Source organism: Aythya marila, assembly GCF_965140915.1.
Source record: "Aythya marila genome assembly, chromosome: 1".
In the NCBI taxonomy this organism is placed as follows: Eukaryota; Metazoa; Chordata; class Aves; order Anseriformes; family Anatidae; genus Aythya; species Aythya marila.
This window is the reverse complement of record NC_139042.1, coordinates 114,055,577-114,083,262: the sequence shown is the minus strand read 5'-3', so window position 1 is coordinate 114,083,262 and position 27,686 is coordinate 114,055,577. Positions and strand designations below refer to the sequence as shown.

Below are 27,686 nucleotides of genomic sequence, written 5' to 3'. Positions count from 1 at the left end.
ACGATGAGCGTGACCGTGCTGCACATCTGCCTGTCTGCGCGGGGCAGGCCATTTTGACTTCCTTTTCTGAGAAAGTGCCAGGAGGAGAGCTCTGAAGTATTTAACTAACCGAGCTTCATCAAGACAAGATGGGAAGATGGTTTTTCCTCGTCCTTGGCTTACTGTCTGCACACAGCGCTGCAGGTAAGTGTGGCAGCGGGATGCCTGTGCTTGGCTTGCAGAGCAGGGTGCTGGGGAGGGTGACATTTTCAGACCGAGGGTGAAAAACCTTGTTATTAGGTCTCTCTAGAGCAAGCTGTAACTACCGACAATTATGTTCTGTTTTGTGACAACTTTCTAATAACCTTGGTAATATCGTGCAGCTGATGAGGAGCAAGTGGTTTGTGCTGATGAGCAGAGCCATCTATTCAAACGTCTAACCTGTTTTCACCAAAATAATCACTGAGAACATCTCATTTGTGTTTAGCACAATGTGTGCTCATCCCCAGTCGGCAAAAAGTCAAACTGTGGTTTCAAAGAGCAAATAAAAATCTCCCTCTCACACACATACCTGTGTGTGCAGGGAGAGAGAAAGAACCGAAACATTATTAAAGGCAAGGATAAGTTGTATGGCTGCAACCCTTAAGCAGACTTTCTTTTCCCCATCCAGCCCTCTGTGCCACTTAAAAGGCTTGAAAAGCCTGATGATGCTCACAAGCCCCTCTGCCCCCAACAGGTTGATGAATCTGAATGCAGGAGCACTTATTGCCAGCTCGGAAGCAGAATTTCATGTGTTGAGCCTTTCTTCTGATTAAGAAGAGAAAAATGATGGTTCATGCATTTGGCTGGCATGAAAATATGCAATATCTAGCATGGGCTGTTCATATTTTCCATGTCAGTGAGACAGATTGGTTTTAAAAGGCAGGAAAATAGTTCATAGAAGTTTTCATAGAAAACAAAAGCCCCCAGCTGCAAACAACAAAATAGAAGCCTCAAGACATGCAAGAAAGTTCAATGCAAAACTATTTAGAGAAAAGTAGGGCTCCTGCTTTGTTCTGCCATGATTGAAATAGCATTTGAGTTAACAACATGAAGTTAGAATAAAACTAGATTAATTATATTGAGATGGCAACATAAAGTTAGGAACTTTTGTGTGAAATGGTTTTACTTAAAATAACCTAATGTGATAGACTATTAATAAACAATAATAATAATAACAGATTCCTTATAATTCTTGGTGGGCCTTCTTTGCATGGTCCTTTGACCTAATACAGCATCAGTCCGTGACAGATAACTTGCTGGGTCACTCTTGCCTGCTAGTCTGATTGCATTTTAGTTACCTTACAGATGCAAAACTTTCAGTGTAATCAATGAGCATTTGCTATAATTAGATCCTCGGTCCTACGAAGACAGTTTTCTGTAATTGTTCTCACAGCACATAACCATATCAGGCTTATTCTTTTCTACCTTCCTATCTGTTCCCATCTCGTGGAATTGAATTAAAAGTTGAATGGTGCATGCACAGGGACAAAAAAGGAATTGAAAATTTGCCCTGCAAAGCTTTCCATGCACATATTCCCTGCATGCTCATGTCACTCTTCAGCAGTTGTGTCCCAAACCTCAGCTGGCTCTGCAGGGATGTGAGAACCTGTTCCTATTTTTTTCCCTGCCAAAGACCAAGCTGGTGGCGAAGGTGACAAGTAGGCACCTGCTTTCCACAGGCACACACGGGGAGCAGCAAGTGCTGGCAGTTCTGGGGACACATGGTGGGATGCAGGACAAGTCCTCAGAGCAAATGTACAGTGATGTTTTGAAACACAGGAAGGGTAAAATTCAGTGACAATTCTGTACTTGAGGACATCTGTGCAAATTTATTTTTGCATTTTTTTTTTTTTTCTTGGAGAAAAGGGCCTGTTGTGTCTGGCTCTGTGGGTGAGACAGCACCTGGCTCACCACAACTGCCCCCATACCTCAATTCCTGATATCCTCAAGCTTGTCAGTGCCCTGCACACAGGGTTTGGGAACTGCAAACCTCTTGTGTGCATGAGGGAGGAAGGGAGAGAAATCAATCTTACAACAGCACAGCAGCAAACAAGCAGCTGAGGCTCATGTTGAAAGCCCCTTCATTTCACCGATCCATTACTCCTTTCTATGGCACACTGAGGACTGCCAATGTGCTTTATGAAATTAGTTCAGGAAGAAGCCATTCACAGCAGGGCTGCTTCCTCTGACACTGGAGTGGTCAGCGGTTCAGGCCATGCAGGAGCCATTTAGCAGCACAGAGGTGAAAGAATGGCTTCCTGCTGAAGTGCCACAGGAGTGGGAATGGGCAGGGGCAGTTGCACAAGGCAGGACCAGCCATTTGTTCTTGCAAAACAGAGCTGGGGAATGAATGGTCCCAGCTTCTGCTTCATTTATGTCACTTGAAAGGTTTCCATTTTCATGGGGCCTCTCAGAGCTCTGTTGCACTTCACAGTGAGAGCGATGGGAGCTCCCCACCCTCCTTCGGGCAAGTGCTGCTTTGCCCTCTAGGTTCCCCTCTGCAACCAGCAGAGATCTGCAGTATCTCTCAGCTGTAAATCAGGAGATTTACTTGAAAGAGGATTGTTGCAGCTGTAGGCATGAGCCTTCAGAGTTATCTGGAGCTAAGGCACCAAATCATTTATAAGGCAGCTTAGAAGAAAGCTTTGGTTAAATATTTCTTGTGCTGACAACTGTCCCATTTGCTTTTAAGGCCAAGCTGGAGATGTCATTGCACACACAGAGGTGGTCCATGCTTTGCCAGGTACCGATGTGACCCTGCTGTGCACCTTTCCCAAACCACAGTCCACCTACATAGTACAGGCACAGTGGTCCAAGACCGATGCCAACCGTCTGTCCAGAATAGCTGTTCATCACCCCATTTTGGGCACCCATTACTTCGAATTTCTTGAGACCTGTTCCAACTTTTCCGTGTCGTTCAGCACCAGGAAGTGCTGCAATTGGGACGTTAATGAGACCTCGTGTTTTCCTGACTCAAACTCCTGGTCTGAATGCCAGCAGTGGGCTCTGCACTTGAGAAATGCTACCATCTCCCTCAGCGGGCAGTATGAGTGCAGTTTTGCTACTTACCCATATGGGACAAAGGCTGCAAAAATACAACTTATCATCAAGGCAGAAGGTAAGTAACTACAAATGATGTTGTTTTTTCATAGCAGGGAAAAGGGGAGAGGATATCAGGTTAGACAATCATTCCTTGGTCAATGTGAGTGGCTTGTTTGATGTTTGCAATGGTGTCGCTAAATGCTGCTGCTTACAGTTATGTCCCAGGAACTTTTCGGTCATTATCCAGCTCATGATTAGGAAACCTTCATTGTTTGGAGGAACATGAAGTTAGAGGGGAACGCACAAAAGATGATCAGATGGACAGTGTCCATGCTTTCATTTTGGAAAATGAAAGGAGGGCTGGGATTTGCAGGGATGGGTGTTAGCACAGCAAATGGATGTGTGTCCCCACCTTCAAACCAAAATGGAGCAAAAGAGAGGGTTGTTTAGGATGATCATGGGGCTGGACACTTGGCTTGTTTTGTCAGCCAAAAGGAAGCTGAGAAGCAGCATGACTGCTTTTGGTAAGTAAGCCTTGGGGGAGAATGTGAACTCCTGGGAGGATATTTAAATATCCTGGCAAAGGAATAAATGGTTTTCAATAGGACGTGAATGTATTTGGCTACAAATTAAACAACAGTGCTGACCACTAGTGCAGTAACTTTGGGAACAGCTGCTTAATGCCAGCAGTGAGACCAAAGAGTCCAAATTGCCATGAAGATGGAGCTGGGCAGGGATGTTGGGTGAGCTGGGCAAGTTTGTAGTCGTGCTGGAGAGGGATTGGATTTGATGACCTCAGAAACCTCTTTTGTGCCTATTCGTTTTTTGCTAGCGAGCTGAGGAGGATTAAAGTAAATGCAACAAACACAGCTAAGTTTCATTTCAGAGCTTCAAGGCCAGCATGCTCAGCCTGGTGGTGTCTGGGGCTGTATCTGCAGCACATTTTCAAGGGCTGAGAGCAAGGTAGGAGCAAGGGTTAGCAGAGAGCAGCAGTGTCCATGGGTACAGTTCTGTTCTTTGTACAATTTTCTTTCTTTTCCCTAATATAGTAATAGTTACAATCAGGCATTGCTCCTCTTCCTGTGCTAGTGCCCTTGGCTGATACTGGCATGTTCAAAGCTCTAGCTGCTGTCTACATGCATTATAATGTTAAATGTGGGCAGCTGCCATTCATATCAGCACTGTTGTGGATTTTTCAGCCACCACATGATGTAGAAATTGGTGCTACTGATACCACTTCCTAGAGAGAACTCAAAAGTTTTATTTGCAAAATACCTCTTGCCAATTTGCATTTTACAGTAATTAGATCTTTTGCAATGATCCTCGTCCATTCAAAAGAAGGGAGAAGACTTTAATGCAGCCTGTGAGTGGGATGGAGAAGGGCAGCAGTCATCAATAAACTACAGCTCCCAGCTGCATTGAAGTGAAGTGAATCCAGGTGGATTCAGCTAGTAGATACAGATACAGGAAGAAAAAATAAAATAATAATAATAATAATAATAATAATAATAATAATAATAATAAATAATAATTTAAAAAAACATAGCAGCAGATGTATGTAGGATTTGCAAACACAAAGTACCATCACCACCAGGCTGTTAATGGAAACGAAAATCAAAGAGAGAAGGGAAACTAGGCAGCTGCAACACGTGATGGTGAGAGCAGGCAGAGGCTGTCCACAGGCTGAGCTCCTGGGGCAAGTGCTCATCTTGGTACTTCTGTGGGCTGTACTCTGCACAGCACTTTATCTGTTTTGTCTCAGCACATAAGCCAAATCTACCAGGGGAGGAAAGCTCAAGAGTGTCCAGGCAGGCTGTGGCAGAGAGGCTAGCTGGAGAGCTCAGCACTTGCCAAGGCACTGGCAGCATCACCCAGCTACACCACTGCTCTTCCTGCTTAAACATGGGCATGCAGGCAGATCTGACATTTGGACCAGAGCTGTGCACTGCTTGATGCACCACTTCTGTCTTTCCAAAGGTGAAATTGAGCCCTGTATCAGGAACGGATAGGGTAGAAGTTGCTGAGATACGTTTTTAAATAGAGGACAAATGAAAGAGTAAGAGGCAGAAAGCAGGTTTGAGAATAATAAAAGGACCACTTACACTGAAAAGCAGGGTTAATCTTAACCTGCCTGACTGCTGAACACCTTGCTTAGTGCAAAGAAATTCTGCAGAGAAAAGGAAATACAGGTGCACAAAATTGGTTTGAAGGTTTATTGCAGTGGAAAAAATCATAAGAGAAAAATGGAAGCTCAGCTCCGAAAGGAAATGTCTCAATCCAGCAGTTAAGCAAAGGTTTTTATGAATTGCACAAAAATTTGGATAAAGTCATGAATTAAAGTCTTGAAACTACATCTGGAATTGGATGCAGGGCTTTCACTTAACAAATGTGTCTATGGGTAATGGTTGAAAATTACAGTTCCCTTCTAATCAAAAAAGTGCCTGTTCCTCGAACAGCAGTCAGCATCAGTTCTTAAAGCATGATGAACACCATGTTTCTGATTTTCCTCCTTGGGCTTTCTGTTGTTGCTGTTGCTGTTGCGGTTTTTGCGATGCTAAAAGAGGAGCAGCATTACGTGAAGGAAGCACAGTTAAGCCAGACTTTAGAAATCCCATGCCTCGAGAACACGACCTCAGCAAACTTGTCCAATTACCCTCTGAAGTGGGTAGTGGTAAGTCTAAATATTATTTCTTCTCAAGTACAAATTATGGAAGAAACTACAGGGTATTTTTGCAGATAGAATGAGAAATGTTGGATTTTACTGCATCCTGCAGAATGTGTTAAACAATAGCTATCCATCGCGATGGACAGTAATAATAAAGGGAAAAGTATAATTGTGGATTTGCAACATAGACACCACAAACAATCACAGTTAAACAAACAAAGAGGGAAAATCCCCCCTTACTTGCTTTTAATTTGTCATGAGGACATGTAGAGAAGTCTTACCAAAAAAAAAAATAGCAAATGTAACAACTAAAATATTCTTTGTATCAGATTTCTCAGGGATTTTTGCAGTAGTGAAGCTTTAATGTCTGAAAAATACAGTTACTGCGTAGGTTAGTGAGATATCAGGCTGCTTTGAAATGGGAAAAAAAGGTTGACTGTAATGGTTTTTTTGCTCTGTTGACCTCCATGTCACAGACGCACACTGAAGACATGCAAACCCACTTATCTAGCTAACCACATATATAAAACAGCAATTTGCTGAGAGATCTAAAGCTAGTTATGTTTTTGTTCTGCATCTCACTTTATGGATAAATATTTGTATGCATGTTTTACAGTAACCTTTTCATTAACTCATATAAATATCAGCAAGTAGTGTGCTTGAGCTTTGCCCATTAGTTTTTACCTGGTGTCACTGTGTTGTTATTGTTGAGGATTATCTTAAAGGCGACTTTCAAATATTTAAACTTTTTAGTATTCTGTCTCATGTCATTACCTATTCAGATCTCTTTGCAGTGAACTCTTAATTTTAAAATCATGATTTTTTTTTGTATGGAGTATGTTTACCCTTAACACTTTTCAGTGCAACTAGCTCACTCTACAAAATGAAACAGCAGAGGAAAGGAAAAAACACACACACACACACAAAGAAAAAAAAAAAAAAAAAAAAAAAACACAAAAGGTCAGCACAATGACACACGGGTCACCATGCATCATTTAGAGGACATCTTGCAAATATATGCCAAGGCACAGATGTCCAGGATGTGCTGGTTGCATCCATATGTCAAGGTGACTGGCACACAGGCAGTCTGAGGAGATGACTTTGAGCTATTATTAGTAGGTTTTCACTATTTAAAAACTTCCAGACCAGCAGCTCTGTTGCCCTCTGTGTGGGCTGCAGGGGCCAGGACTCACAAGATAGCTATTTACCCTGTAGTTTATTGGTAAGATGATGACCGCTATCAGTTTTGAAGTTCTGGGGGATCTCCTCATAAAAAGATAATGTATTTGGGAAAAATAAGTATTGGAAATGTCCACTTACACCTACTAAGTGCTAGGGGTGTGAGGGAAGATTTTCATAGTGGGAATAGTGTTGACCTACAAAAACAGCAGGGGATATCCAGTCTTTACAAGTTATACAGGATGATATATTTGCAGGAGGAAAACGGAAAGAAAGAGGAACTTATAACCAAGGAGCCCTCCCATCCTGAGGTGTATGGGAATGGCAGCATGCTGTACAAATGGAGAGTCCACCTGGGTCTGAATAATGCTTTAAAGATTTTTCCCACCAAAATTACTGATGATGGCAAGGTGTTTTCTTGCCATGTGGTCTACCACCCAGAGAGGATCCGGAAGAGCAGCACCACCGTGAGAGTGTTCGGTAAGGAACTTCCCTCAGCTGTCCTCGTACTTTTCTAAAAGTAAAGCTTCTGCCTGCTTCTGAAGGCAGTAGCTTTTGAAATACACTTTTATATATTCATATGTACCTGTGTGTATATACATACACATTTATGTTGTTTTTTTTTTCTGCTGTAGGAAGTTAAAATATTTGTAAATAACCTTGTAGTTCTTAAAAAGAATTTGAGGCCATTCTTCATGTGTCTGGCATCAAAAACATTTGCTCTACTCCACTGAGCACATAACAATACTGGCATGAAAATTACCATGATCTCACCCATGTGTGTAAGGTTACATTGGCACATTTCAGCTTACAGATAGGTGTGTTGGTCATCAAGATCTCTGTGCCCCAGTTACAAAATGACCATGCTGCCTATGGTTAAGAACTCATGGCCAGCATTTGCTAGGCAGGGAATGTGATTTGGAGCTGTCATTGCTGCAAAGTCACGTCCTTTGGAGATGTGATTTATAACTGCTGCCAAAGGCTCTGGCTCTGAAAATGAGGTCCTGTCTAGGAGGGTCTCAAATTGGTCAGGAGGGGGCAGGGCCCATGTACTGCAAACATTGGCTGGTATTTCATGCTGAAAGCCTTCCCCATCTTCAGTTTCTTGCTCTGTTCCCTTTTCAGAGGTTTAGGAACCACTCCACAACTGGGTAAGAACAATGCTGCCCAGGGAAAATGAGGCTGTATCTTCTTCTGGTAGAGCCGTGGGTCTGAAAAACACATTTACAAGTCTCCTAAAATGAATGGTTTTTAGCCAGTGGGTGTATCAACAGTCCCTTGACTGTGGCTGCTTGTCTGAGGAAGCCCACAGCTCACAGGTGGCACAGTAATGCAAGGCTGATGCTTGGGATGCAAAGAAAGATTCATCAGGGTACAGTGGGGGGAAAAAAAAAACAAAAAAAAACTTTCTGTCGGAGGGCTGTCAGTCACTGATGCAAGGGAAATGAAAATAGAAGTTAATGATCTTAGATTTCCTCTTGCATTTGCATGATTCAGACATGGGTTTTACTCTTAAAAAATCAACATTTGTCAAGCAGCTACAGAGTTACTTGGGTAATCATTCAAGGATATTAAGATACTTGAACTCCCTCTTGCCCAGATTGATGCTCTTGCCTTGTTTTGTGTCAGTTAATGAAAGAGGTTGATTTTTTTTTATTATTTTTTTATTTTTGTGTGTGTGTGTTTGCTTGTTTTCTCTGAATTTTTGTGTCATATATAACCCACACCAACTTAATAAGCTGGTACAAGAGGGGAGAAATACAAACAAGAGAAAGAAACCACAGATTTTGTTTGTGGGTTTTTCTGAACATCTCATGATGTTCCCAGAAACTACTGGCTTGCTTTACTGCTGGTAGTGCCACGCCATCAGGAACTGGGAGAGAACAAGTGCAACCCCATTGGCTGGGCGGTGTGAACACAACAGACAACCCACGTCTGAGGGACAGCAGTGGTGCTTCCCCAGAGATGCTTGACATGGCCTGGGTATGACTGAGAGCTGGGTAGAAGCATGGGAAGTGCAGGAGTGAGTCTCTCAGTGAAGCTGAGGGTCTTGATAAGTTGAATAAAATATGTTCAATCAAGAGCTTTTTTTGAGGGGTTACTTTTAGACTGCAGTGCTTAAAAATATGTCTTTTTCAGAATGGAGTTCTTTTAGGTACAAGTTTCTGAGAAAATGTATGGCCTTTCCACATGTAACTTTGCCAAATATTGATTTCTCCTTTTTGTAAGAGTAAAAGCTCAGCAGCAGAAACCACTATACTAAATATTGAATATCTGCTAGGCCCAAACCATTGGTAAATATCCTAGCAAGACAAATGAATGTCAAAGTGTTAACAGGGGCTGAGATGTTAAATGGAAAAGATCTATTAGGTCATTCTGAGCTGTGCTTGAGAGTTGCTTTACGGAATAGTTACCGAGCAAACACATCCTCTCGAAAAGCAGAGGCCACATCCAATACAGAAGAGGAGATGCATTCCCATTCTCATCAAAACCCTAAAGGAAACACAGGCATTAGGCTTAATGTTATTTAGTCTATCAGCCGACTTTTAGCTCCTATTAGAAGATCTAGTTTACCATACATTTTCTTACACCTGAAAGGTTTCTCTATCTGCCAGCCCCACTACCACCAGTACTGTTTTGGTGAGGCAGAAATCTTAAGATATTTGTATTCTGATAGGAAGGATGAACCAAACAAAAGGAAGAAAGAAGAAAAGAAAGAAAAAAAAAAATCCTTCCAAAAGGCTAGATAATCACAAAGCTGTAATCACTAAATATAGGTCAGTTCAGGTATAACCAGTCTGTAACAATTGACAGAAAAATGGAAATTGGAAAAAGAGAGAGAGAGTCCTGGGTAGATTGGCTTCAAAAAATTACAGGAAAACTTGAACACATCATCTTGGCAGGGAAAGTAATGAACTGAGGTGGCCTACACTGGTTTAACAGAATTAGGCAAAGAAGAAAAAAAAAAAAAAGATACTAATGGTGGGGTTAAAGTTGATATTTAGCTTGGAAAGAGAAAGAATGTGGATCCAGGTTCTGTGCTTGTTTCCAGTCCAGTTTTAAGGCCCAGAAAGGGCCAAAGCATGATTTATTCAAGGCTTTTGAGACTTGCTGTTAACCTCAGTTTCAGCAGTTTTTATCTAACTGTCAGCATTACTGGAATCCAATGGGTGATTCAGAAACGCCAGCTAAAAGAGGCTTGTGGTACCTGAAAGTTGCATCTATAGTCAGCTGTGCCCAGAACTGAAATGCTGTGCAAAGGGAAAGAAAAAAAAAAAAAGAAAAAATAAAAAAAAAAAAAAAGGAAAAAAAAAGTTTTTCCATTTCTTGTGGATGTGGTCATCAGAAAGCCACTGCTTTGATGTAAAACAGAGCTCTGGGTTTCCTGGCCAGGGCAGGAAGAGCCTGTGGCATGAGACTGTCACATATCTACCAGAACAACAGTGTGGGGAAAGGTGGTACCCAAGATCAATGGACAGTTTGGGGGATGGCAAGGGATGGCTAAAACTTTTGCAGATAGCTTTGACAGCAAACACCTGGAGGAATCAACAGCTGGAACAGTGATGCCCTGCTATCAGAGCTGTGGCTGCAGGATGGCTTTAGGTAGCTTCAACAAAGCCACACAGAAGTGTCTTTGAAAGGCAGACAAATACACTGCAGATCTTGTGGTAGTCGCTGCTGATGTGTGCTTCTAAACCACTTCCTTGACCTCAAATTGGAGCGGTGCAAGCTTTTATCTTGCCAGGTATGTGGGTGGATGTAGGATTTAATTTGAACTCTCTTTACAAAACAAGGCCATTAAGTCTCATTAGAAGCTGTTACTGTGACCTTTGGTAGCCATTTTGTTAATATGTTTTTTTGTTTTCTTTCCAGCCTACCCTGAAGTCTCTGCTAGCCTGCAGGAGGGCCCAGCTGGCACCTCACAGAAGGTGAGCAGTGCTGGAGCACAGAGAGATGGCTGTGACCGTGACCATGGCTGCTTGTTCAGGGTGCTCTAGGCAAGCAGGGCCAGGCAGGCTGTGCTGAGCCAGGCAGCAGGGGGGACCTCGAAGTCAATGAGCTAATGTCAGTGACTCATATGCCTTCTTCTGAGTGACTGCCATCCTCGCAGCAGTGTGCTGATTCAGTGAGAGCATGTTGGAGCTAGCTGAGGGTTTCTCTGTGGGTTGGGTAACCTCTGACCTTGCATTAGCCCTAGGGAGGGCTCTGGTACAGGGAGGAGAGGCTGTGAGGGGTTGCTGGTGATGCAGGGGACTGCGGGTCCCACAAGGGATGTGTTAGAAATTTTAGAATGTCTGTTATATCCAAGTTCAATCATTTTTAGATGAGCAATTGGCTATTTACTGAAGGTAAATGTGACTTTTTGAAATAAAAATGCAGATGTGGAAAACATGATATTTACCCAAGGGAATAATATTGCATCGGATAGGAAATTAAAATAACCTGGGACGCCATAACTAGTCAGCTTCTGAGAAATAGGCAAGAAAACAAATACAAATTATTTGTGGGTGGTCCACTCCCTGTGCTTGAGTTATACATGGTTTACAACCAGCTAGTCAGAAAATGCTACTGGTTTTATCTACAAAGCTAGCATTAGTCTTTCACAGTAATATTCTTCACACCAGGACATGGAAACTACTATAAAATGGTCTTGAAACTTAGGTTTTCCTTTAAGTTTTAAGTAAAAAACTTATGTCATTTTAATGGCTATGTTCCAATATAGAAAGTACCCAAGGAAATGTTCTCATTCCCCAGTCTCATCCATTTTGGATTGCATATAGTGTGAAGAAATGAGCAAGTTCAGATAGGTTCTTAGGAAACCTGTTGGACCACATTATCCATTCTTGCTGGTGATGAGAAATTAGGGGTCGAAGCAAAATCATCTGGGGAAAGAATTTAAGGCTGTTCTCTTCTGGACTGCTCATACTTTCCTTCTTTAAGCTATAATTCTTCACATACGTGAAAGGCTGCAGGAAAAGTGAAAGAAATAGCCTCTTTAATGCACTTGTACAGAACCAGAAGCAGCAGGATTAGATTCTGCAAGGAAGATTCAGATTAGATATTGGGAAAGCCTTCTTCATGGTAAGGGCTGGTAAGGACCCCAGGAGAGGCTGAGCCCCCCCACCGGGGCTGCAAGGAATAACATGAATATCACTGATTCTAGCACTGAGATTAGTTTTGGTGGTCACTGTCAACTGCATTTTCTAGTACAGCTTGTCAACATTTCCTCTGTAACTCAGAGATGAGCTTCAGCATCACTGAAATGAGAGCTGATCCCTCTGTGACATCTATCTTGGGCAGAAATCCTTCTGAGTCATTGCCTTGTAGTCCAAGTAGATGTGGTGCTGCTCCGACTTAGGGTTGGGGCTGGTCACAGCTCTAGGCTGCTACCAAATTACCTACCCTGTCAAGGGGAAAGCGATGGTTTTGCCAGGCAAAATGTATCATAATGTGCTCCAAGCACAACTCAGCTGGAGTAATCAAATATCAATGGAGTGGCTGGATCTAAGTTGGAGGGTCCTTGTTTAAAACCGAGCACCTACATGTGTGGGGGTATCTCTTTTATCACCTGCTTCCTTAGGGTAAAACCTAAAAAGAAAGCCTGCTGTACAGCTCTGGCTGTACTTAGCATAAAATATATTTGTAGCCCCTCTAACTGAACAATCTTGCTACTTGTTATGATGTCCTGCTTCCTGTTGCATCCAACCAGGTTGAAACTTTTGATCTGTAAGAATTCCATATTAAGGAAGTTTTCCTCAGAAAGCGAGCTTTTGGGCAGGCAGAGGCTTGTGTTCACCATATCCACCTGTGTTCAGACTAAGCCTGAGCTAAGCCATTCTGTAAAACCACTATATTCTCCGCGGTGACTTATTTTCCCTAGTAGTGTTGGACCCTGCAGGTGTTTGTCTATCCTGTCCTGCTGAGCAGAGGAAGGGGTGCTGCTGTCACAGGGCTGACCAGTAGAAACTCTTCAAAGAAGAGTTGGTCCATTTTTCATCTCCAAACAAACACTGACTGCTTCCCCTCTCTGTTCTATGCTTTCTCATTGGGCTTAAATCTACTTTGGATGTCAGATTAGTATTTCTTCACAGGAAATATCTATAAAAATATTATGAACTAAAAGTGGCTGAATAATAAGGGAACAATGAAGAGAAAAGAGGGGAAAGCAATTACACTGAGATCGTGACTATTTACAATGGCAAGGAAAGAGTTTCAGCTGGATAGTCTCAGTCTTCATAATGAATGTTTGACTTCTGCTGCCTGCAATATATCAAACTTGCTTTCAACTAAATGTGTTGTGTGCAACCCACTTCAAAAGTGGGTGCAAGAGGGCGTTGTGCAGCATTAAGTCACATATGAATGTCTTGTGTTTAAATGGATAAGGCAATTTCTCTTAGTGCCATAAGCTACTAAGTAAATGTAATTGGGAACATCCAGGCAGCATGCAGATGAGACCTCGCATCTTGCTAGTGCCCACCCCTTCATCCAACCTTGATTTTGAGGTCCAGTTCTTCCCTTTCATTGCTTGAGGAGAAAGTGAAATGAGCACACAGTTTTTTTTTTTTTGTTTTTTTTTTAAACAACTGGCGTACAGCCAGGACTACTGCATCTAACACATGCGATTTCTTGTGACTTTTGGAAACCTCTTAAGTACAATGCCCTCTACAAAGGTATCTAATTTTGTATATTCAACATATTAATGTGCCAGGTAGACTTTTAATGGGATTTGTCTCCTTATCTGCCCAATAAATAAAAGATTTGCATGATAATCAGGAGGTGTCTCATTCTTGCCCCCTTACCCTACACATTACCAGTGCCAGTATTCCTCCATATGAGTGTTTGTCCCCAGAGGGCTGGGCTGGGTCTTGGGGGGTCACCCCATGCCTCTCCAGCCACTGAACTGAACTGAAGCCCCATTGAAGCCACATTGAAGCCCCATCACCCCCAGGGTGGCAATAGGGGTGTCCCTTAACTTTCCTTCAACGGTGTCTCCAACTAGGAAAATGGTAGGGGAAGAAGTGCAATGTGGAGAGAGTACTTCATGACCAAGGAGGGTGGTGTGTAAATAAGATTGTAGGAGCAACTCTGTCCAGCATGGATTTTATATGTCAGCAGTGGCAGGCAGGAGAGAATGCTGGAGGCTAACTGTTTTTCATTGTCCCACAGCCTAATGTGAGCTGCATTGTGAGGAAGGCATTTCCCAAGCCAAGCATCGTGTGGTATGTGGACCGAGCAAGACTGACGGAGCAGTCTGAAGGTAATAAGTCCCATTAACAGGTCAATTACATAACTGTAGAAATGATTCAGAGGAAAAGCAATGATTGCTAAACCACTCCTGCTGATAGGAGCATGTAGGTGTCCATCTGGGTGGACTGCTTTGGATAGCATCTCAGCCAAGAAACCTTCAGCTATATAAGCTTGCTTTTCAGTACTGGCATTTTGCACGACTGATTTATAATTTGAAGTGTTATGAAAAGGGGTTGCAGATTTTTTTTTCTTTTTGTGTGTGTGTTTATTTTTTCTTCTCCAGAAATGTCTGTTGAACAAGAAGACTCACAAGACAGTGATGGTTTCTACCAGCTGAGATCTATGCTAATGTTACAAGAGACCCACCAGGCACATACAACATTCTTGTGTGTATGTCTGTTTCCCTTCCTCAGGAATGAAACATGGAATATTTCATCAGAAGAAATATTTCTTTCTTTTGGTAGGTTTTTCATAGATAGGACATATCTGAAATGTTAAGAATACCAAAACACGTATTCTCTGCTATTTAAATTACAGAAGAAATGGGAAGTGTATGGAAGTTTTGTTAAACACATTCATCACACAGCTTGAGCTTTCTGGCAGGTTCCTTAGCTCAAGTCTTTAAATGAGCCAAGAAACCTGACAAAAATGCCTGAGTAAACTCATCAAGTTGAGAAGAAAAGCAACTCCTACACAAATATAAGATGTTTGGTATTTGTTAGGCAGTATCTTGCTGCAATTCCCATAACCAAAAATACACTAACTTAGCTACATGCACCAGTGAGCTGTTACAACCATGTATTTCTCACTGAGGGGTCCTGCAGAGTGGCTGGCAAGAAGGGCAGACAGACTTCCTTTAGCACCCTCTTGTGCACACCTTGTCTTCAGGTGCAAATGCACAGTTAAAGCTTTTTTTTTTTTTTTTTTTCCTTTTTCTTTTTCTTTTCCTATTATGTATGTTCCTTGCTGCACAGATAATATAACAGAACTGCTGGCCCTGGAGCAGCCTTCGTGTGTACACCATGTACCCTGGTAACTACTTACACCTGTATTAGCTTTTGGCTCTGGATATATTATTGGTATGTTTTTCAACAAAGACTACATCAAAACCCAAAGCTTAGTCCCTTGAAATATAGCTTTGGAAGGAAGGGAGATGAATGATCATTTTTCTTCAAAATTGCTCATTTCACCCAATTTGCAGTTTTGTAGAAATGTATTCAAATCAGAGAGACATCAGTTAAAGAAGTCTACATTTTTGCCTGTGGGCTATACTAACACTAAGATAGATCCACTCTGTATAAAAATGTTAATGTATTTATATGTGACAAAAAGGAGGAAAATTAGTTTAATTCTTGGCAATGTTCTGTGAAGGTGCCATACTAATGGCACAAACTCCAGACTACATTTTCAACCTTTCTAACAAAAGCCTAACTTTTTTTAGGAACTGCTTTCATCTTTCTGTTTTTTTTTTTTTTGTTTGGTTTTTTTTTTTTTTTTTTTTTTTTGGTTTGGTTTGTTTGTTTGTTTGTTTTGGTTTGGGTTTTGTTTTGTTTTTTCCTTTCTCCCTCACAGACAATACATCTAATGAAGCCTCATCCCAAGCATTTACCAACATGGCTTCAGAAGGTAGGATAAATTAGAAGACAAAATAACCTAGGTTATGTTAGGAGTGCATCTATAAATTCTTAAAGCTATTAAGCTATTGGAGAAACAGTTTTGCAGACTTGCTTCTGAGTGAATAGTAAGGTATCCTTTTCTGCAGCTATGACTTCAGAGCAAATACAATGCACAGATATTTTTGTGATGTAATCCATCATAGTTAAACCCAAACATAATTAAACTCCGGCCTTGAGGGGTGCTTAATGTTCTTTCTGATGCTTCAGCTAGCATTTGAATATAGTTCTTTCATCACTGAGCTGGTAATTAAAAATAACTTCCCTACTAATGGTTCGACATTCTGCTTAAGTACACAGCCAAGATGCTCAACACTTTTGCCTAATTAAGAAACTGATGGAATGTGTCTTAATTTGTGTAAATTTGGAAAATCTGTGCTCTGCCCCTGCAAGTTTGTCTTATTGTCAGCTTATCGCAGATAGACAAATCGTTCTCCCTGAACATCATCTGAAGTGCTTTGGAGATGTCTATCCTTGGATAGCTTGTTTTGCTGTGTACAGGAGACAGCTGTGTTTCAGCAGCGGGTTATGTGCTTGTGTCAGATAAATGCTGTAGATAAATGGCAAGGAAAGTGGTGTGTTTTTTCTACATAAGCTTCCTCTTACTTGGAATGTAAATGATGCTTGGGCAGGACCATGTCTCTGTTGTGCTTGGCCAGATGGTTAAAAGCCCTTCAATTGCAAGGAGTAAATCCCTATCTCTGTCCACTTCTTTGAAAACCTGGTGAGCACTTTTCAGGGAGGTGTTCATGATATTTCCTGCCAGGGTTACAGCCTCTGAAATGCCTCATGAAAGGAGCTATGCAGGTGCCACCAGCAGATCACATATGTTATTTCAACCTGCATGCTAATAAGGCACATATGTCTGCACGGGTTAAAACCGTGTAACTCACTGCTGCTTTTTGAGTGAGGTGCAGATCAGAGGTGGTAGTGGTTCCAGACCCTTTGGCCCCCAAACCTTTGCTTTCCCTAGGGGTTACACAGCAAAATTCCCTCTGGTGCTTCTTGTTTCTTGCTGGACCACTTGGCTAGGTATGCATTGAAGGATTATTTGGAAATTGTGTGATGCACTTTCTCTCACTCTTGAGCCCTTGAATGACCCTCTTTTCTAAAGCAGAATAAATACCCTTTTCATCTTTAGTAAAGGTGTTTGCTTTGATTTGTTATAGACCTTGGAAATTCAGCACTTACATCTGCTGTCATGACTACCTCAGGTAAGGAAAAATTGAAAAAGCTTTCCTTATTACTCAGTCAATAGATGTATGATCTTTGCTTGACCTTTTCTTAAATGCCATGTACACAGAGCCAGAAGAATGTCAGTGAGAGGTCAGCGTGCCCTGACACTGCCAGTACCTGTAATGCTCTTGGATGGGAATTTGTGAGCTGCAAAGTCAACCGGGAAGAGAGCTAACACAAATCCTACTAAAGCTCTGTCACATTAGAACAGCATGTAAAATGGCATGATGAATACCAAATGTTATTCTTATACCTTTTATAAAATGGAATAGAAATTCTATAAAACCATAAATAATTTTTTCCTGTTATGATGGAGAGGTGCTTGTGACAGAAAAGAAGTTTAAATCCCCATTTTTATCTTGACCTGACAGCAGCATATCATCCTTATTCATTAATGATATGGGATAAGTGTCACTGCTTGTCAAGAGGAAGCATATGGATAACCACATTAAACTATCTTCTGTAATTGATAGGAAAACCCACAAGAGAGTGTGATCACCCAGGCCTATACAGTTGTGACATGTTGTGAGACCCGCTTCTGGACAGGCCCCAGCTAGGCCGAGGACTACCACTGGCATGTGCATAATCCACCCCATAGAATCACAGAATCACAGAATTTTCTAGGTTGGAAGAGACCTCAAGGTCATCGAGTCCAACCTCTGACCTAACGCTAACAGTCCCCACTAAACCATTTCCCTAAGCTTTACATCTAAACGTCTTTTGGCCATTAAACTGAGCCCTATGTGTAAAATCACAACTAAGTAATAGCTGGCCCATGTGAAAGGGTCTGCTTTAATCACCTTGACTTTTACTGATTACCTGCTGAATAGATGGGATGTGTCCTGAGCGTTTAACCTGCAATCCCAACAGTAGGCCCCCGTCACAGTCTGTATTTTCTCAATGCTTGCTGCAAGTTCTTCGTTCTATACTCACCTGAGTTGTTCTATGATTTCTTAATTTTAGTTTTTAAGCATTCTACCAACTAAATGGGATACTGTTTAACCTGTGTTTCTTTAGAGCATCAGTTTACATTTTCGGCCTTCCCAGATTTCACAACTCGAGCAAGTTTGGCTCACGCTTCCACAACACAAGGTAACGAATTTGGCCAAAATGATTTCCATATTGCTTCAGCATGAATCACAGCATAAGAAACTCCCATTTTAGAGTCAAATAGCATGTACAAAATGGCAGCACAGGCATCATGAGGAAGAGGCAATACAGCTCCACGGTGCTGAACCACTGCCTTCCCCTCCATAGCACCACAGTATCCATAGCAAGAATAAATACAGTCCATGGTGTCTGCAGCTGTCTTACTCTCCAGACAAAACAAAATGCCTTACAACAGGCTGACTTTCATGAGCCTGTCAGGTGTTGATTGTCCTCCTTCACCTGTGTGATTCAACCCTGCAAACTTCACTTAAAGCAACCGCCATTATGTTACAGCAATATTTGCCCAGGTGTGAGTGCAATGCAATTGGTGACATGTGGAGCAGTACTGGAGGAAAAGGCTGAGCAAAAGGATTGATTCTGACCCAGAAGAGCACTGTTTGGGAGGTGAATACCTTCATATGAAGCCTGGGGTAAAGATGAGGTTATATATATGTATGCCAGGGCAGGAACAGAGATTGCAGCAGCAGAGAAATTAAATCTGGCCTCTTCTTGGGCTGCACTCCCCACCCACTGAAGCAGAGACCTGGCTGGCAGCAGGGCACTAAGGGGGAATAATTTTGTCTGTAGGACTATAAATATACAATGTGAATAGAGAGGCTTCCCCTTACTGGGTTGTACATCATAACTGCTTGGGAAGGTAAAATGTCAACGTCATAGTGCAAGCCAAAGTTGAGCCATTTCTCTGCTGTAAATAGCCCAGGAAACAACTGCCTTTTAAGCAGTGTCCCTGACATGTGGCAGGAGCACTGTACTGAGTGTGGGTTAGTGCTGCACATCTCTGTCTTGCATCTGGTTCCCACACCAGTCCCACCATTGCACTTGCGGTCAGACCTTTAGGGATGCAGCTGAGTCAAGATGCTAAATCCAAGCCTGAGACTTAAAAAAAATAATAATAAAATAAAATAAGGTGGTGGGGGTGGTGTTTCAGTTTCCCTTATTTCGCATGTTGTTAAAATGAAAACCCAAGAGGCAGATGGGAATTAATACAAGAATATAGTAGTATAGTACACAGAAATAGATGGGAGGAGGAGGGGATGCAAAGCGAAGGCTCTTAAATCCATAGCCTGGTCTTTCCTTAACCTCCATCTCTGTTGCCAGAGATCCCCAGGCTTTGACTGCTAAGTTATAGCTGCATTTCTCTTTCTCAGGTTTGTTCAGATGGCACAATGGCACTTTTCCAAAAATGAGACAGGTGTAAGGAAGATGGTCTCTTTTTAGTAAATGTGAAATATTCCTCATGGACAGATAGAGGTCTACTTGCTAACCACCATCTGTCTGCATCTGAATATCAGATAAATAGCTAGTTCATCTCCAGAACACTCACTGCTTCAAAAGAAGATTCAAGAAAAATGTTGGTATTTGAAGAAGTTGGTATTTGGCGCCAGCCCTTGTAGGTGTGAATCCCCCTGTACTAATTTACTCAAAACTTCTCTTTGCTAGTTGGGAAAACAGTTTCATCCCATTGGACCTGGTAAAACCCTGTCCAAATTTAAGTTTACTTACATCTTTTTCAACACTCTCCATTGATTTCAGGTTGAAACAAGCCAGTACAATCACAGTTTCTGATTTTCAGCTGAAAGCCAAAAATTCAGGCCTCAATACCCCATGTTTTCTCAGTTTATTCGTACAGATCACTAAACTCTTCTTAAGTTTCTAGTTTGTGACAGACTTTTAAAACCAGACACAGGATTTTCTGGCGATGTCTGGGAGAAGCTAAAATTTCAGATAGTAGTTTACAACTATGTGACATTTAGGGAAGAAAGAGGAAAAAAATGAAGAACAAATAATGGGGTCCTCAACAGCAGTTTTTGCAAGCATATGTGTTTTTCAACAGGAGAGCTGATTTCTGCCACAGAGACAAAAAGCTATACCAGCATCACAGCATTCACAGAGAATGTGACAACAGCATGTGAGTAGATGATAAATCTCCTTTGCTTGATAGGACTGTAGCAGGAATGCTATGAAGCTAATTAGAGGTGCTGCAAAGTACAAATGTCGTATGGACTTAGGATGCACAGCTGTGGTGGTCTGGAGTCTCTGACAAAAAGTGCAGCAGCAGGTACTCTATGTGGCTCTCAGTTCACAATGCCTTTGCCAAGCCCATGACATCTGCGGTGTTTATGTTCAGTTGTCACCTGATAGTCATCGTGCTGCCATCCAAAAATCATTACTAAACATGGAAAAGTAGTGTCCAAACAGAGAACAAACATCAAGTGGTGTCATCTGTACTAGCTTTTTAATGCTCCACAAAAGCATTCCTCTGCTGAACTGCACTGAGTTAGAAGACAAAGGCTCAAGTCTTCCAAGCCTTAAGGATTTGCAGCAGTGAAAGAGGAATGAAAAATGTTTCCGTATACTGCTTTTATTAGATGTATTTAATTTAATAATATTAAAATTAGGAGGGTTACTATGCAAATGCATTGGGTATTGAGGGCAGTTTATAGACAAAATAAATTACTGGAGAAGCTAAATAAAATCACAGAGCAGCAATGAAATTGTGAGCTAATGTGGGGCTATAAAGACTGGCTAATAGCACATCGGAAGGCAGCTTCATTAAAGACCAATGAATGAAAAAAAGGTGGAGGTGGACATTTTTTCTCAACTCTTTCCCTTCAGAAAACCTTTGTTTGGCAGCAGAATGCCAGAAATTACTTTCTTTTTTAACATCTTGCTTTGTGCTTTCAGGACAGGCAGGACCTGTCAGTGCGCTATTGTATTTGTATGGCAGTCATCTTCTGCCTGAAGTGCAAATACAGCAGCCACTTTCATTATTCTGAATGTATTTTTGCAGCACACTGGTGGTTATATACTGGCATATAACCCACAACCACACATTTAGACTGAAACCTTGTGACAACTCCGCTCGCTTCGCGATCCTGCTCGTGCATGGCTTGCCCGTTGCAATTTTGTTAAAAAGCACGCTGAACCACATTTTATTTAAGGGAGGTACAGCACCACTCACTGTCTTTCCTACATCCACGTCTGCCTGACAGCTAGCTGAGGCATGAGTTTGAAGGGTCTTCTGTGAGGCAGCTATAACTGAGAACAATTCCAGAGCACACAAGCACCGGTGTGCTTGCTGAGGCATACCAATGCGTTCCAGTATGTCCTCCCAGAGCCACGGGGCTCCTGCAATGGGGATTATCACTATTAGCTAAATTCTCTGAGGCTGTAACACAAACCATTATGTAAATAATAATATGTAGCTTTCATTGGCATGCTGTATAGAGCACAATGCTTTGAGATTTCTAAGTGTATGTCCCTTTTTTTTTTTCTTTTGTCCTCTTCTAAATGGCACGTCTACCATGCTTGCCCCTGTAGAATTTAATATCTGATAAACAAGGAAAAAAAAAAAAAAATGAATTAACATCAAAAACTCTTAGTGAATTTTTAGAGTGCCCTAAAAGTGGATTGATTTTTTTTTTCTGATTGTAATTGAGCATTCATATATGCTTGAGTGCACATATATATAAACATATATTTGGTAGTTGTTTTTTTTTTAATTAAATGTATTTATATATTAGCTATGTATTAAAATATGTATCAATATATGTATATATGCACATATATATGTATTTTTTAAAAAAATCTGTCTCTATATATATGTATGTTTGATTGCTTAATCTCAGTCAGAACCAGCATCTCATGAGAAAGCTAGATTTTCCTGGCTCAGTCTGGTTACTCATCTACATCATTTAAACAATGGATTTTTTTTTTCTTTGATCTATAAACCAGCAATTATATGAAAGACTCTCAGGTATCTCTGTTATTCCATTTGTTGTTTGCATCAGGGAAAAATGATGATATAAAATAGCCACAGTTAAGCCTAATGAAGCAGTCACGTACAGGCTGTTACGATCATTTAAGGTTATTACTTCTTTTATACAGATCTGAATGATTCCACCACTGAATCCCCAAAGAACCTCAAGAATGCAACACTCTCATCTGGGGATACAACCCCTGTGCATAGTAAGTGCTGTGATGGTTCTGCAAATGCCGTATAGCTGTCTAGCTGCATATTTTAGCTATTGTTTTGGAGGACATGAACACAAAGACAGCTTGAGAAAACAGGCATGTGTCCTTAGGCAGCACTGATCTTAAAGGCTGGTTGCTTAACTGTATTAGGAAAGGTAAAATGTCTGTCTACAAACAAATGAAATATTATTTTTGTGATTCAGACACAGCTCTTGATACAGGAGACTGAGGTTTCACGCAGTCATGGCAGAAGCAGACTCTGTGTTGCTGCTAAGCCACTTAGTATCTTTAGCTTTTTCATTACCATCAAAGAGGCAAAAATCTTATCGTTCTCCCAGACTGCTGTGCAGCTCAGCGCTGGCTTGCTGGAATATCTTAATAGGTATTTACCAGTATTCCCTGTTTCTTCTAATGTCCTTTAATTTGATAAAAGCACATTTCTTTGCCTAGCAGTAGCTTGTAGGCCAAAAACGCAATTGTCGCACAAAGTGAACTTTGACACACAGACTCTGGAATTTGATTTCCAGTCCTCAGCAGGGTAAATGATGGTGGCTTCTAAACACAGAATCATAGAACGGTTTGGACATATTGTTTGTTGAAATAAATAATAATAAAACAAAACAAATAACAAGTAAGCTACTAAAAATGTTTTGTACCATATCTTTGCAGGTAATGTGTCCTTCAGCATAACAGACCAGCCCGTTTCAGCTACCAGATGGAAAGGTTTCTTTACCATCATCCCACTGGTCAATAGTACTGGTAAGACATGATCCTACAAATCCTAAGCAGTGGAAATGGGTACTGGGGGTGTGCTGTGACATGCTGCCTCTCTGTGGAGGAGCTCATGGGGGAACAGAGAACACCAGTGGTTTCCTGATGAAGTGCTTGTCCGGCTGTGCCTAAATAACCTCATTTAACCACTGGGGAGTGGCTGAAATCAGCCTGCAAACCCAGCCAGAACACAAGTCCATGAATTGGAGCAGTGATGTTCAGGTTTTACAGTGCTCAGCCTGGAAACCCGGCTACCCTGTATTGGGCCGGGGCCACTTTGTCTGCAGGGCTGGGGAGGATCAGCAAGCCAAAGGCAGCAGGCACAAACATCTCTCCTTCTGACCAGGTTTGGCTCATTACTGTGTCCCTTGCAGGCAATGTGAAGAATACAGTAGCCAGTCGCTTCCCCTGGCCAATGGTGGTAGCTGTCATGCTCCTCTTCTGCAGCTTTCTGATAGTGTTAGGCATCAGGAAATGGTGTCAGTACCAAAAAGAGATGTAAGTATCAGCAAGGGGAACAGAATGGGTGGGAGGTATAGTACAGCACAAACTCCAGTCTCTGGTGTTTGGACTTCCACCTGAAACTATCCACAGTGTACAAGGCCTTTAAGTATGCGGATCACTAATGCCAATTTTTATACAGGAGCATGCAGTGTAGAGTGGTCTCAGTCTTCTCATCCATTCTGTAGGTTATCTCTAAAATAAACCTTAAAAAAAGAGCTGTAGTGCAGGTTTGGTGCATACTGTAGAGTATAAGGGAAGAGTGCAAGTAATTTTTTTCCCCCAGAGCCTCCCACTTCTATTAGCCTCCCTGCCACCTGCCTTTGCTCTCTCATTTTGCATGGTTACTTGAGGACATACTTTAATGAAATTGTACTTCTAGGGTACTACAGGAGTTGTGAATAATGTATGTGAAAGTAGGCTACCTGATACACAATCCCAGTCAGAGAAGCACTGACTTTGTAATTATGGCCAAAGTTTAATTCCTTAGTAAAGCATTCAGAAACCCACTGAGGAGAGTGGTATCTAAAAGGCAATTATTTATAATCTTACTACCATTACCAAAATGTTTGAAAAATCATGGAGATCATGGATCATTTTCTGTCCTAGAAAGTCCTTTCAAAACATAACAACAAACCCTATACATCAAAGGTAAAAATTGAATTGATTTTTATCACTGATTTGGGACAGGACTTTACTTTATCTTGGCCTATAAATTGGCAAAAGAAAAAAGTTACGATTCTTTAAATATATCTTCAAAGAGCAGCAGGAGCAGAAGATCCCTGTGATGGCTTTGAATGGTTCACCAGGGCCATGATCTTTTTTTAAAACATGAATAAAGTAAAACTGTGAGGTGGGAGTTCAGAAAGCCATATGGACACCAGGAGTTGCATTGGGGCTGTAAAACAGAAACAGGGAAGTCACAATGTGTAAGAGCAAATGTCAGGTGCTGTTACACCCTCTGCATAGTGTCCATTTACTTCCTCCTGTGAACATTTTACAAACGGTCTTTCATGTGGCTTTTGTGTTATACCATATTTGTCTCTTCCATTGCAGTATGAACAGACCTCCATCTTTCAAGCCACCGCCACCTCCCATAAAGTACACATCCATGGTAGAGTCTGACGGGACTCCCCCATCCTACCACGAACTGGAAAACCTGTAACATCGCCTGCACTGCTTCCGTAGTGCACAGCGGAAGACTAACACAGTTAAGAAGCTCTGTCTTTAAAGCAGTGATTACAGGAGTTTGGTGTTAATGACCCATATTAAAATTCAGAGTGCCTAAATGACATTAATGTTGGCAGCTGAGCACTCCTGAGCACACTGACTTCATCCCTTCTCTCTCTGTATGCATTACACTAACACCATTGTGAGTGTCACAGAGAGATTACATGTGCTTAATTTGAATTGGGTAATCAACTGGGAATTTGCTGTCTTGTTAATGGGAGTAGATTAACACATCATTCCATAAGCCTGCCTAAAGAGTGCTGAAGCTTTCTGTTTTACTAAGTGTATAGAGATGACAGCTCTGCTGTATGGACACCATGATTACATGGGAAAACCTTGGCTTAATACCAGCTTTTTGAGACCTACACGAGCAGTTATTACAATTACTTTTTTTTTTTCTTTTTTACTCTGCAAGTATCAGCTAATATGACCCAACACATTCTATCACTGTAAAGCCAAACCAAGAAGACAGAGAGAGAAAACATGAAAGCAAAAATCAGTAGCTGAAAAGAACACTGAAAGAAAATAGTCTGCATTTGTCACCAGGGGGTTTCAGCACAAGAGCTCTGGGAGAGGTTGGTATGACAAAAAGGGTACCATGCAGGCCCAGTGGACCTGCTGGCAAAGAAGATGCAGATGCCTTTGGTGCAGTCACAAGAAAGAGTCAGTTTGTGGGTCATTTACAAGTAATCAATCAATCAGAGACTTAAGAACTGAAGTGAATATGGACCCTGAGGATAATGGAATGCAACACTCCTTTTGGAAGTCATGCCTTTAAAACAGGAATTGCCCTAGAGTCTGCTTTTCTGAGTATTGTATTTATGGTATACATGAGAAGAGAAAGGAATATAATCCTTTTATTTTAACTTGTTCTTCATTGATCTTTGTCATTTGCTATCTTCAGATTTTTCAGGACCTTGGAGAAAGTGTCCCGGGCGGCTTAAGTCTGTGGAAGGGGCAGTCAGGATTTACCCCATCTTGACCAGGCTGCGTATCTTCTTGCATTGACACTAATGATTAAATGATCGTGCTGGGTGGGGTCACATCAGTGCACTGAATGCATGTCATCTGGGTCAGCAGTTGCGTGATTACCAATGCAAAGTGCAAGAGATGCAGCAGGAGAACTGCTTTTGGCAGCAGTGTACTCTTACATCGACTTAAGCAAGCCAAGATACTGTCCCTGCAAGCTTGTTTGAAAATATATTGTTACCACAATGGTCTTTTTGTAATTAAGGCAAATCAACTAAAATTAAATCATGTCAAACAAAATTGGTATTCTGATTTAGGAATGGGATTTGCATTATTTACTGCTAAACACTGGCCAATGCGTATCAGGGCTCAGAGCACTGTATTTCTTGTGACTTTACATGAATTATTGTGACTTCACATGAATTACTTTCCATGACTTACTGGAAAGAACAGTCTGACAGACATTTTAAAGTGTTTTATAGTGTTATTTACCTTCTAGCACAAGGAGTTCTGAATTCATCGTTAAGGTAATATCAGTGCTCAATAGAAAAAACTTTCCTTCCTCCAAATTATACAACCTTTGAATGTGCAGACGACTTTACTAATCTGAGCATTTATTGTGTGTATGGGTTTGTGGAAACAAAGCTGTTTAACTGTTGTCATACCATCAGTCACTGCAAAAGCAGGCTGCTTTTTATGCCTGTATATATGTATCTATTTCCTATATATATATGGGAAAACACTAGATAGCCATATTCCAAGGGCTGTGGAGAGCTTCGACTTCCATGTCATCAGCTGAGGATGACTGTCTACAGTATACCAGTCAACAAGGAGTTATTTTATCATTATAGATATTTTAATCATCCTAATTGCTTGATGGCAGAGATGCTCCCTCTGGCAATAAGGTTTTGCAGGGTGCCTTGGGATGCGTTCATGTTTGGGGTTAGCATTGATTTCCACCGGTCTCTTAGCAGGGCCAGACCCCAAAGAGCAGAGCTGATGGATCCACCGCGAAGGGGCGCTGCCGCCCGCTGCCAGGCGCTGCTGGCGGCATCTCCAGAGGGTCTCTCCACAGAGGCAGCCCCATCCCACGCCCCGGACACCCCTCGGACCCGGAGGGATGCGAATGGCCCCGAGACGGCCCCGAGACAACCCCAGCAGGTGGCGACCTCGGCCGCCGCCTTCAGCGCCGGGACCGAGAGCGGGGCTCGGAGCCGCGCCCGGGGAGGAGCGGGGGTGGAAGAGAGGGAACCGCACCTGGGGTAGGTAGTCGTCGGGGGTCCCTGCCTACAGAACTAGTCTGTTCTTCAGGGAAAAGGGAAGGAAAAGAGAAAAAATGGAAAGGCAAGGCAAGGTGTGAGATATGTTCATCTGATTCGTGTCAGTATGGAACAGTGCTAGGGCCGCATGGTATGATGAATGTCACCTTCTGTCTTACGTACCCTTGTAGTTATACAAGTCTAAGAAAAACAGAGTGGTTAATGTATATAGTTCTTGTATCTTGCAAAGGAATTGTGCAGCAATTTGTGTCAATAGGGGATAAGAGAATGAAGGGGTTTCAGAAGAACTGCAAACTATTATGACTATTGCATGGGACACTATGCAAGTCTCTGATCCGTGGCCAAGAGCTTAAGGAGAAGGGAAAAAGCTGAAGGACGACTAAAAGACAAAGCTTGCATGGGACGCTGCACAAGTCTCTGACATCTGGCCAAGATGGACAAAGGAGAAGGAGAAGGAAAAAGCCTGGGAGGAAGACTACGAGCCTTCAGCACGAGAGACCCCCAGAGGGACCACCAGAGACTGATACGCATGTGCCAGTGGGAGGGTTCAGATTCCGGGAACTAATTATAATAACCCTGCCTTTTCTAGAAGTGGTAATGAATATGTATTAGCCTAGGAGCATTAAAACCAGCTGCCCGATGTAACTTGTGTGCGTCTTGCTGGAGCAGAGGCTCCCGGCGCACCCAGCTCTGTTTGCTTACCTCTATTCCTTTAATAAATTGTAA

At 41.9% G+C, this 27,686-nt stretch overlaps 1 protein-coding gene across 4 annotated transcripts; it reads left to right on the top strand.

Annotated features, from left to right (window-relative positions):
* CD96 (CD96 molecule) lies at window positions 1–27,686 on the top strand. 4 transcript variants are annotated; one of them, XM_082763495.1, is made up of 15 exons: window positions 2–183; window positions 2,714–3,139; window positions 5,625–5,734; window positions 7,165–7,387; window positions 10,781–10,836; window positions 14,075–14,165; window positions 14,439–14,615; window positions 15,728–15,781; window positions 16,998–17,042; window positions 18,082–18,156; window positions 20,069–20,143; window positions 22,123–22,203; window positions 22,879–22,968; window positions 23,355–23,478; window positions 24,538–27,684. In XM_082763495.1, the coding sequence occupies exons 1-15, from the start codon at window positions 129–131 to the stop codon at window positions 24,644–24,646; spliced, it is 1,791 nt and encodes a 596-aa protein (XP_082619621.1). In that variant the 5' UTR covers window positions 2–128; the 3' UTR covers window positions 24,647–27,684. The 4 variants fall into 4 exon arrangements, with proteins under 4 accessions (XP_082619623.1, XP_082619624.1, XP_082619621.1 ...); XM_082763497.1 differs by lacking the exon at window positions 23,355–23,478 and having other exon boundaries at window positions 1–183; window positions 24,538–24,640; XM_082763498.1 differs by lacking the exons at window positions 5,625–5,734; window positions 7,165–7,387 and having other exon boundaries at window positions 1–183; window positions 24,538–27,686.